A 12,500-nucleotide genomic window follows, 5' to 3' on the forward strand; every position below is an offset into this window, starting at 1 on the left:
ATATTGCAAGCTTGTCCTTTTCCCTCAAATCACCCCATTGCGCCTGCATGATTGAGTTGTATAAATGTAGTCTGTCTGTATGCATTTCTATACCAACGGAGGGTTGACTTTTAAGCTGAGGTAGAGATCAACATTGCTAGTAATTTCAAATTTTATGTTTAGGATGAATTCAGGCGACAAGTCTACTAAGAAAAGAGTCTTTTGGGCAGAGATGCTTGCTAACTGGGAACAGTGTCAGGTTTTTTCCCCGAAGCAGGTACATGTATAGTGTATGCTTGTGTATCAGCCCATTGGAAGTGGTGCCTTCAATGCACTAAAAGACCAGATACTCTTTTTCAAGAGCTCCAACTTTAAGAACACAGGGGCAGCTGGCATAGAAACTGTAGCCCTAGCTTTTGCAGACAACAAATCAGCATTAATTTTGAATAATAAAATATTGATTGACATGTTTGTTGTGAGAGCTAACTGGCATTAAGACACTGAGTTTTCTGTTTGTTGCTGTTTCAGTGTTCTTCAAGTTTGAACCTCAAATTACGACTTTTACAGTGCAACGCGCCTTACCGTGGCCACCCAACAAACTTTCACATTTGACAATTACCTGTCAGTACGTCAACTTAACAACCCATGCAATTGTGTTCAACTGACAACTGAGCGAACTTTGCAAGGAGGTGTGACTGTCAATCAAATTCACACATCCTGATTGGCAGACAATTTGCAAAAAAACTTTGTTAGGTGACCACGGTAAGGCGCGTCACACTGTAATTGGCCTCTTGCACAACAACAACAACAACAACAACAATAATAATAATAACAATAATAATAATACTAATATAGTAATATTGTTCTTCTAAATACATTACTCCGACCATACAACATGACTGGCCTGTTTTGGCCAGAGCACATTACTCTTTACTACACCCTCAGACAAAAGGATTTAATAAACAAAAAGATTACGACATGTAAAAGGGCTTGCTATTACTTTTTATGCTGTTATCACCCAAAAAAGATGCTATAGTTTTATCATTTGCAGAATTGGATTTAGAACTTATAAAGCACTTATCTTAAGTTATTTTAATTAAGGAGGCTCGAAATAGTTTCTCCTTTTTTCTTTTAGATATAGTTAGGGTGATCATATCAAGACGAAATTTGGCCAGGGTAGTAAGTACCCATCATTGATTTCTTACATCACATTTTCTTCCAAAATACCATTATGATGGCAACAATGTACATGTGAGGTACATAAATTGTCGTTTTGAAAAAAAGGGGACAGTGAAATCTTCCCATACAGCGTCACCTGATAGTGTTAGAAGTAATCTCTAAAATATTTTAAATTCAAATTTAAGGTACATACATATAACATTTAAAAAAATGAAAAAAACAAATTATTATTACTGTCCAGAAGCAGAGATATAAATGAGTGAAGTTGCAAAATCAGGAAAAATAAGGGGGCTATTACGATATCAGCATTAGCCCATGCGTCACCTGCTCATTCGAGTCCATGCGCACTACAATCATGTATAAGCCAACCAACAAAAACAGACTTAAGTGACCAAATTTAACAGTTTGTGCAAAATTTTGGTAGTTTTCGTGAATTGGAGATGTACAGTAGGTTTATATTCCATCTACATGTAAGTAAGAATTAGCAGAAAAGTGTGCACAATGCAATAATTATTAGCGGTAAAGTTTATTATCTCCGGTCACCCATTTTGATTCATGAGCTGACGTAAGCATACAAAGTATTGCGTGTGTGGTTTACGCCCATGCGCTCAGCTGACAACCCTTATGAGCCTCCTTAAGATTGCAAGTGATAGTCTCGCTGGTTCCACGTTATCGTCATCATCATCATCATTACCATCATCATCATCATCATTATCATCATCATCATCATCAAACAGGGCCATTCGGTCTGCAGTCTCGAATACCGGTAACAAGAATTTAACATATTAATTTTGTTTCCTTGAACAGCTGCGGCAATATGTCAAAGAAGGCATACCTGATGACCTAAGAGGACACGTGTGGAAGAAAATGATTGGTAGTGAGGCTATGAAGGTCATTTCATCCTTTAATTACCAGGTAATTTTATCTGAATTTTATCTGCCAGGCCAGGGTCTCTCTTCTATGGGAAGAAGAGAGACCCTGGGGACGAGGCTGGAGGCCTAGTAGTCATATTTGCCGAACTTTACATGTATATCCTCAGTTCCATCCTACATGGCATGCTAGTCAATCAAAGACAATGCTGCCATTGGGGTGTTGCCAACAGTTTGTTCCTATGAGTTGCGTGTAGATGTTTTTGCTTCAAATACGCCTCCGATCAATGGCTGGATTTGTTTTAAAGAATTCAATTCCACTAATATTATTTTGCTTTGTAAGCCAACTGGTTGCCTCTTCTGATTTAGGCTTTTTTAGTTTGATTACTTCTTTGCTGATCGTTGTTTTAACTAAAGGCACCTTGGGCTCCACCGTGCCAACAGAACTTCTCTAAAACTCACCAGAGGGCAAGGAAGAGAGGCTCTGCAGAAATCACGTCAAGTCTTTTTAAGTCACTGCATCCCAAGTTTCTGGGTTAGTCACTTTGGTCAAACCGGTTTGGGCAGCACGCAAATCAAATTTTTGAAGAAGCGAAGTAATTGAGTCTTCAGTATGAAAATCAATATGGCGTCTAGGAGTGCGACTGAGACTTGGCGAGGGTTTGAAAATGTCTCCAAGCAACAGCTTGCGCATACTCAGTAAAGACTTACATTGTACATTAACTAGGTGCCAGTCCAATAGGTGAAATTCGAGGATGTGATCTACCTGTATTTGTTTTAAGACTAGGCAATTCCTTGTAGACATTACACTGTAGGTGTTCTGGACTCACTTAACCAATTAAAGTAAAGGGTATCAGAACAGTCAGAAGGATTTTTTTCAAGTCCTTTGGCTGACTTGCCACAGACGACCAATTATTCATTTAATTATCATAAAAAATAAATGATGCTTTTGAACCACCGAGGAATAATTTGGAATCAGAGCGTCTACACCACTGTAAGTCAAGAATGAGGTATCATGACAGAAACCTAAAGGTTGCATGTACATTGTATTCATTATTTTCTGAAATACACTGTCTTATAAGAATCAACAAATCTTATCAGAATGCAATGATACAGATGTCTGTGCCATGTTGAATTATTCATGTTAGGGACTGCTACATGTATAAATTTAAAAAAAATGTATTTTTCTCTTTTTACGCAGGCCAAATTAGCTGAGATTCGTCAACTTCTTGTTGACTTAGGAGTTAGTGAATATGGAGGAGTAAACTGCATTTCAAGGCTAGGACACATTATTGGTAGGAAATTGCAACAATAAAGCAATCAGAGAATTATAATGACATTCAATAATCAATTTTCAATGAAATAAAAATTATTGTTACATCTCAAACTGATTCTGACCTTTATCCAGGCAATTTGCCATAATCTTGAATAACATCAGGCCTACTTTCTTTAAGATTACCCAAATGCAATTTGTTTCAAAATTTTTTGTCCATTGGAGTCTGTCCATGTTGTATTTCTTTAATTTATGTTGCTGTACGGTGTATTTTCTTTTATGTTCAATAGTTTTAAATAAGTGGTTATTGCAATGTTTCATTCTACCTTTTGGGCGTTTTGGGTGTCCTGAAATTAAATCATTTTGCGTGACATACATTGTAGCGCCCCTTTAAGTTTCATTTCACTTTGTTTTGAATTGAAGGGTCCATTGTGGACAACAACAAGGAAAATATGATTGCCAGCCCTGACACCATCATAATGACAAGGCAATGGAAAAAGAATCTTCATAAACAGATTACTGTCTTCAGGCAGATCATGCTGGATGTTGGTGAGCTTCTACAAGTGTTCTATTACTGACAGTAGATGTATTTTAGAAGAAAGCTGAGATTTCTGTGTTTTGCAAACATTGTTTATCATAAAGTCCTACGATTTTCAGAATTCTGCAGATTCTCACCTTCAAGTGCTAAGCGCCAAACTGCGTTTTAGCTGCCATCAATCAAATTTCCGAACTTAGGGAAGTCAGATCAACTCCACCTCCAGAAAGTGAAGTTTTTGTTTAGTTCACACCTGGAATACCATTATGATATTTTTTAGAGGTTCTTCAGTAAAAAGATTCGTACACATTCAATTGCTTTCCATCGGCCTCGAGTACGAACGTACCGTGGGAACCAAAGATGCCGAGCGGTACACAATAGGTTATGTCATGCATCAATAATAATCGATTGCAACATCTGTGATTTAGGGTCAACTCTGGTGTCAGAAGTTTCATTGATGGAAGCCAAAATGCAGTTTGGCTATTGTCGCTTAGAGATGAGATTCTGTAGAATAATAAAACTCACAGTAGGTTCAGCTGTCAGTTTGTAAGTGATGCTGTCAACAATTTATTTTTAAGTAACTTTACTGAAAATCCAATAGAGGCTTTTTGGATGATCACTACTGCATCACTAACTGTAAATGGAAGTTGGGTGCCTAGGATATGTCCAAGGGCTTCCACTGAGGCCAGCCAGCTAACCCCTAGACTGAGTAACGCTCCCATGGCCAGCAATCCCTGCATACCAACCATGAGCCCCCACACCAAGCCGAAGGACGTCTGGACTAAGCAAAGCTGCCGACATGGGCTGGAGGAAGCTGGAGTCCCAAGACCACCAAAAATGAGGCACCCACACTCCTACATCTGCAGCTGCTCCGCCAGGCAGCAAACCTACATGTACCTACATGTATAAAGCTAAACGACACTAGCAAGGGAGGCCACATACATGTGTCCTGATATAGATCTGATAGGCATTGCTGGACCTCTGTCCAAGCTGCTCTTGCTGCCCCAATAGGCCTTTTGCAACTAATGATCACCTGGTACAAAATCCGCCATGCTGGGGGGCAAGCTCATTATTATTCCCCCTCTGGGACATTAAAACAAAGGCAAGTCAAGCTTGACTGGTTCAGGTCTCTTTGCTTTAATGTCCCAGTGGGGGAATAATAATGAGCTTGCCCTCCAGCATGGCGGATTTTGTACCATATGATCGTTAGTTGCAAAAGGCCTATTTAGAAGCTGTGTCCTGAGAAGGTGCCTGAGACACCAGCAGCCAACAGCCAAAAGCCTGGATTTAACAATAATGATGACAAGGATTGACAAGTCAATTGAACAATAATGATGACAAGGATTGACAAGTCAATTGAACACTAATGATGACAAGGATTGACAAGTCAATTGAACAATAATGATAACAAGGATTGACAAGTCAAGGGAGAACCAACCTTGTGTTTAAAAAATGGGCCACAACTGGAACCACAGAGAGTAAGGAATGAGCAAACGGCCAAATTAGACACTTAGAGGGTTAACCACAGCCCAAATAATTAAAAGCACTCTTGGCAGAATGGATCAGTCTTTGAACATTTTATACACACACAAATACAAGAAGGGTTGTGATGGGAGTCCATCTGCAGGTCTTCTGCTGTGAGATGAACTCCTGGGTTTAGGGAGAATCCACTGTTTACAAACCCTCCTGCTTGGAGAAAGCCAAAATAAAAAAATAAAAAATAAAATAATTAAAAATAAAATACATGATGTCCTCTTTGTTCAGTTGTTGGCAAGATCCAGGGTCTGGACTCAGATGATCTTCATGAGGCCTCCTGTTATCTGACGAGAGCCTTGACGGTGCTTGCTGCCCTTTAAGACTAGTCTACGGGAGTGGCCTCAACTAGTTCTAAGTGTGGTTGTGGTTTTTCTACATCCAAGCCCAACTAAGGGATGCAGTACCTGGGGAATAGCCTTCCTTGTTGCTGTATTTTTGTTTGAGTTGTGGTGGTTGCTATGAAGCCCTTCAAGCTACACGCATTCCAGTCATGACCATCACACTCTTTCAGAGATTGACTACAAGAACATCATCTCCATTCCTTACTCTTCTTGTAAACAGCAATGCATGTGAGAGAGGGCCTATGGCGTTTATAGACCTCCTCCGAGAAGGCTTGAAAGTCTAATAAGAGTCCATTTGCAGATACCTTTGGTTTTGTGGTGCTTTGTTTTCGACACTACTACTACTTTGCTATAGTTCTATTGCAGGGATATCTTCTGCACAGTGTTGATTACCTTGCACACAATTCACTAAACTCCACCTTTTTTTTGAAATATTTTAGACAGGTCTTTTCCAAGCCATAAGATGTTCATACAAGGCAGCAGTGAAGGGAAAGAGGGTCGTGCCTCTTTGTTTAGAGTTCTTGCTGTTTATGCGATGTACAACCCTGATGTTTCTTATTGTCAAGGTATACAGCTGAAGTGTTTTAGAGGCTATATGTCTGGTTTTCTTCGTCAATCAATCAAAAATTTATTTTTCTTTGGATTTCAAATTATGTTATCTAAACAGTGACCCAAATTTTAAGCCTTAAATAAAAGAAAAAAACACCTGTTTATTTTAACTGAAATTTTCCTATTTAATGGTCCGCCATTATTAACTTTAAGATCTTGAGAGAGCTGGATCGAGGAGGAAATGACATCAAAGACTCAATAGTAAAGAATGCAATGCATGTGTACGCGGCTGAATTAATATGCAGCACAGAAGCTTTGGGCTTTCAGACTTTTAAACTCGTGTTTTGCATTTATAATGAGTTGCGTTTACTCACTGAAATTTTAAGCTAGTGAGTCAATAACGTCACTTTTCCCTGGATCCAACCCTCTGAGGTCCAATCGGTCAGTTTGGAATGTGAGTAATGGCGGACCGTGAAATCCAACACTTACACTCAAAGTGAATGGCCTTTGGATAAAAATCAAAGCTCAAAATTTTGCCTGTCAAGTGTTAAGCAATTACACTTTCAAAAACTGAAGAAAAAAAGGAAGTGATTTTTTGATCGCTTGTAGCACTTTAAGGGCCATTGATGCATAGACAATGATACAACTGGGTGGAGGCAAACAAGGTAGTCAGTTACAAGTGCAACCACAAAGTTGAATCAGCGAATGCCAGGACCACACTCCACAGGTTGTCAGAACGGAAATTGAACCCAGGATTATGTTTGCTATATTTGCAGAAACTCTCATAATGGCTAAGTTGTTTTCTTCCAGGTATGTCATACATCGCTGGTATGTTTCTAATGAACATGGACGAAGAGGTATGCACCAGTTCAGGTGGGGGAGGGGGGGGGGGGGAGTGGGCTTGAATACATTGCTTTTTCTTCAAATTGCATCTGTTTATGTGGCCATCTAAAGTTGCAGTTTTATTGTGATTTATTTCTCTTGAAGGATTCCTTCTGGTGTTTGGTGTCCATGTTTGAAAGACCAAAGTACTTAGCTGGATATTTCAATGATTCCCTTGGCAAGTAAGTTTTTGAAAAAGGAAAGATTCCAATACGAATGCATATACTTGATTTTCAGAGCCAGACTACAGTTTTATTCTTTATTATATTTTTTTTTGCACTGTTTACAAATATTTCTACATTACACAAGTGATGAAAATTAAGCAAAATGTGCGCTGTGACCAAAGTAGCTTCATAAGCTTTCGAGTTGGTCACTGAAAAAAATTAAAAAATACATTATACAAATTATATTGTACAATTGCCACCTCACATATGGGTGTGTCAAATTGTTATTTTTCACTGTTATTTGCTTTTTGCAGAATACAAAAGCATGGTGAAGTTTTTCAGAGACTGATGAAACTAAGAAAGCCAAAGCTTTACAAACATTTGGTAAATGTTTAAACGTTTTTAACTTACATGTGTCACTCGGTTCACTCATTGCGGACGCTTGAAAAACCATCTACAGCAAAAATTATTCTCTTTTCCAGATCCCATCGTTTCTCTTAGCCGGCGGGGCCTTCGCACGAGGAAACGATTAGGGTTCTGGGCCCGGTTGTTTAAAAGCCGATTAACGCTAATCCCAGATTAAAAAATTAAATGCTGTTCAACGCTGATATTCGGCAAAACTTTACATTAGAAGAAGTCAATCTTGAAAAACAGAAATAAGCAAAAGAAACTTTCATCAAAAAGTTGAAAACATGAAACAAAAGTTTACGCTAATCCTGGATTAAGTTAATCAGCTTTCCATCAACTGGGCCCTGGAGTCGTAGTTCATATATGTGTCGTCAATAGTACTAAACATAGCGGCACTCAGAAGCATAACATTCGAAAAGACTCTATGTGAAACTTAGAGAATGTGCCCCTTCGTGTCGAACAGGAAGAAGCAATAAGTAATATCGTAGTTTTAAACAAAGAGACTGGTTATTTTACCGACTGGACGCTCCAAATCGGCCAGTTTTACTTTCGGTTCAAGACTTTTTCGCAAGCTAACCTTCAGTGAATTTCCCATGTCTCCAGAGCCCTTCGTTTGCTCTTAGCCCTCCGGCTAAGAGAAACGATGGGATCTGGGATCGAGAATGGCGTTTTTTTTCGCGCACGCTCTTGACAACGCAATGCAGCGCGCGCGCAAGGATTGCAAAAAAAAAAACATGGCGTCAATACAGCTATCAATTTATTTGCTCAATACCTCCGCTATCTGTACTATTTTTCCTCATAATTGAACAAATTGTTTTGATGGTTTTAGTATTTTATGAGAAATACATGTATGTTAGACAAGGTAACGATGAAAAGAACCCCGCAATTTGCAGATTTTTCTTTGTTATCAAAAGAACCCAGCTAAATGCAGCGCATGCGTAGTAAGTTAAAAAATGCGATTGAATGCTGAATAGCTTCCTCGGAAATACGCCTATTTCTCGAGAGCCACTCGTTAGAATTTAACGAAATTTGGCAGAAAAATACATTAAGAAATAAGTAACTGGAGTATCGAAAACAATTTGAACTTTAACAGAGGAAATTCTGGATATTCCAGTGAACCTTCAACAAGGGATAATTAAGGATCTCTCTGTCAAATTATTACTAAACTAGTGTTCACTTGTGAGCATCGTTACAAGCTTGTTGCATGCAAATTATAAAGAAAATCTAACGACCAGATTTTCTGCAAATAAACAAAATCGGTTTTAAAGGCCTGTTTGTGTTTATTCATGTTACCATGGCAACGGCATATACGTCAGCTTAACTATCAAAAAACCAAAGTTCGTGTTGTTAATTTGCTTGCTACCATTTTTGGCGACCAAAGGATCAAGGGTTTTAGAGTAAAAGGAAAATAAAACATAAGTATCAAAAACTGTGTTCAGCCACCTTGAAGTCTCGCTAGATCTCAAACTAGATAGACAAGTTTGAGATAATTTTCATGTTATTGCAATCAGCAGTCTGGTAGTGGGCGTCAGTCGAGAACACGGTTATTCATTTATTTCTTTTTTGTTTGCATTTTGCTTATATCATTGATTCTCTCATTGCAAAATTCCCTTGAGAGAAGCTGTATATTAAAAGGCGTTGTTACATTCGGCAATTTTTTCTTGCAACTTGTCCCACTTGTCACCTTGCGAAACAAGGTGGGTGTTACACTGGGCAGCGTTTCTTGTAACTTGTCTCGTTTTCGATTATCAGATGAGGTTAAAGGAACATTTTCCTTGGCTGATGCCTCAAACCGTACCGTACCGTACCGTTTCGTACAACTTGTCTTGCCATGTCACTGCTTTAACATGACTCATGGTAGCATGCATACATGGCAACTATAAAAGTCGTTTTACATCAAATTGAAGAACTCGTTGCGAAAATTTCTAGTAAGGTCAAATTTTGCTAAAACTTGTGATTCAATGATTTTGTTCATTGCAAAGTCAATTTTAACTTGTAGTTTTGCTTACTTATAACTGCATTGTCCGACCTGGTGTAACTGGCGTTGCAATTTTTACAGGAGTCGCTGGGCGTGTCGCCATTAATGTACCTTACACCCTGGTTCTTGGCTTTGTTTACATCCTTGCCCTGTTGGGATGCCGTTCTCCTCATCTGGGACTTGCTTCTTTTGGATGGTAAGATTTGCATGATGTAATTGCACCCTATTCTTGTTTAGTTTGTGACGCCCAAGCACATTGAACTGTGCGACCGAGAAAACATACAGTGTAAACATTAACTTCTTTTAAACAAAAAATTATTAATACCAACCCTCCCTTGATATCGAGAGTGTAGGCGATTCAAACCTTCGGAACTGTCATTGCAGCTTCTAGAACTTGACCTTTTTTGCAGTAAATTCTGCAGTAAATTTACGTCTGCGTGGAAATCACCATTTTCACTCAATTTCTACCACATCTAATCTTTTTACATGTCCGGTACGCATTTTGGTTCTTTGCCTTACTCTGTTAAAAAAATGAGAAAATTGAACTCGTCTTCCGTAAAAGTCAATACTGAACTGGCGGCCAAAAAGATACGAGCCTTCTTTCCACAAGCAACGACTAGAGTTAAACAGCTTCACCAAACATCGAGTTTAAGCGACTACGAGTTTAAGCGACTACGAAGGCGAACGGGCAGCGGAAACATCATTTGAATTAAAAATTTTCTCGCCTCTACGGGCGTGTAAGGCTTGCGCGCTTTACACGCGAGGATCACACTTACGGCGCTTCGCGCCTTCCGAAAAATGGAAGAAAACGAATGTTTTGCAGTCTACCCTACTTCATGGATTTTCAGGGTCATTCCATGCCGTTCACATTGGCCGAATTTATAATAGAGACTGATTATCCGTCAGAGACGAATTATCCGTCTAAGTATATATTCGGTGCTAACACGAATGGTAGGCCAAAATTTGTCTGAGGCTGATTTGTCTGTTAGCACGTTTTGAAGACGTTAACAGACGGATAATCCGTCAAAATTTATATCTTGACAGAAACGAGGACGGTTTTTTGACGAAGTTTCCACCTTAGAGGCACTTGTTTCTATATTTTTTGAAGGTTTCCTGGGATGCCTATTTCAAGATGGCGTCCGGTAAGAGCAACTGCTTCCTCGAAAGTAGTCACAAAACAGAAAGGGAAAACCAAAAAGAAGTTGACTTAGACAGAGCAAGACACGGTCGTCTTCGTGGAAGTTAAATAATAATAATAATAATAATAATAATAATAATAATAATAATAATAATAATAATAATAATAATAATAATAATAATAATAATAATAATAATTTAAACATATTTATACGGGATTACTGCATCAGTTTTAAGAGAAAAACTGCTATCAATGCAGGTCCTGTAAAAAAAATAGAAAAAAAGATTAAAGATATGACTAAAACCAAAATTACAATGATATAAAATAGTTGCACTAAATGGAAGATTCGAACAGTTATAAATTCTTTGCAACGTTACTCATAAAGAAATCTTAATGTGTGTCCGTCTTCTATAATAGAGAGCTTCCAAGCCCAGTTTGGTCATAATTTGATCAGTTGATAGTGTTAAGGCAGCTTGGAAATATGCGATCCTTGCTGCTCTTCTTTCTAGTCGTTCAATCTTGTCACTGTTTCCTTGTCCACATTCATGCCACACAACAAACATCACAGTAATCTAATACTTTTGTCTCGCAAGTCGTTAGCGGGTGCCGAGCGTCATGAATTCCGTCTTCTTCATGTTGAGAACAAGTTCATTGTAGTGAGGCCTGCATTGCGGTAAATTAGCTACAATCTCGGTCATAAACAGTTGTAACACTTCGCTTGAACAGCAAGTGAAGCACATCAAAGCTGCTAACTTCAATGTCCCAGGTGGATGTGGACGACAGATAGATCACTGTTTCATCCGCGTACATCATGATGTTGGAGATTTGGATACAGGACGGTAGGTCGTTTATGTAAAGAGTGAACGGTACAGGGCCAAGGATGCTGCTACCTTGAGGTACGCCACTAAGGACAGGCATTGGACCGGATAGTTCATCTCCGACACAAACAGCCTGAGTTCTGTTAGTTACAATGTAGGTAGCTCGTCAATCACGCAAGAGAGTTTTCCTCCAACCCAAATCTTTGAAGCTTGCAAATGAGGTCGTCACGGGGGGACGGTATCAACGGCCTTTTTTAGGTCGATAAATAGGGCCCTGGTTAGTTTTCCCGCATCTTTGCGTCTTCTAATTGTTTCACAGAAGTATGTTACCGCTGTCTGGGTCGAATGGTGTCGTCTAAACCCCGATTGAAACGAATTTGAAGTTGAACGTTGACGGCTTTTTCAGCAAGTTTTGAAATTACTGGTAAGATCGAGATAGACCAGTAATTGTCCATAACTTCCCGTCCACCTGATTTGTGCACAGGAATAACTCAGTCTTGCCTACTTCCACTCATCTGGTACAAAGCCTATGGTCAAGCAGGATTTACAAGGAAAGTGATTGTCTGAGTGATAACAGCAGCATTGTCTTTCAGTAAGCACGCAGGGATTTTATCCAAGCCCGACACTGATCACGCTACCAGTGCCAAGCTTCAACTCGGCTCAACACCGAAACACTCGTCGTGTAAAACGCGTAACGATTTACATCTAGACAAATGAATCGGCAAAATTACTTTCAGTCTAGATGATCCGTCTGACGGATAGTCCTTCACGACGGATAATTCCTCTCTAGTATAAATTCTGCCAAGGTACCATTTGGGTAACACGAACAGTTTTGAAGTTAAGATTTTAAC

At 39.0% G+C, this 12,500-nt stretch overlaps 1 protein-coding gene across 1 annotated transcript in view; it reads left to right on the top strand.

Annotated features, from left to right (window-relative positions):
- Window positions 1-12,500, top strand: part of LOC137969555 (TBC1 domain family member 10B-like) — a 21,407-nt gene that overhangs the window by 1,669 nt on the left and 7,238 nt on the right. Inside the window, exons 2-10 of the mRNA XM_068815856.1 lie at window positions 163-256; window positions 1,966-2,073; window positions 3,229-3,322; window positions 3,724-3,849; window positions 6,153-6,278; window positions 7,072-7,118; window positions 7,249-7,325; window positions 7,622-7,691; window positions 9,775-9,889. Of these exons, the coding sequence (XP_068671957.1) occupies window positions 163-256; window positions 1,966-2,073; window positions 3,229-3,322; window positions 3,724-3,849; window positions 6,153-6,278; window positions 7,072-7,118; window positions 7,249-7,325; window positions 7,622-7,691; window positions 9,775-9,889 (857 nt within the window). The remainder of the gene's footprint in view (window positions 1-162; window positions 257-1,965; window positions 2,074-3,228; window positions 3,323-3,723; window positions 3,850-6,152; window positions 6,279-7,071; window positions 7,119-7,248; window positions 7,326-7,621; window positions 7,692-9,774; window positions 9,890-12,500) is intronic.

This window comes from Montipora foliosa, chromosome 9 (assembly GCF_036669935.1).
Source record: "Montipora foliosa isolate CH-2021 chromosome 9, ASM3666993v2, whole genome shotgun sequence".
Taxonomy (NCBI): domain Eukaryota; kingdom Metazoa; phylum Cnidaria; class Anthozoa; order Scleractinia; family Acroporidae; genus Montipora; species Montipora foliosa.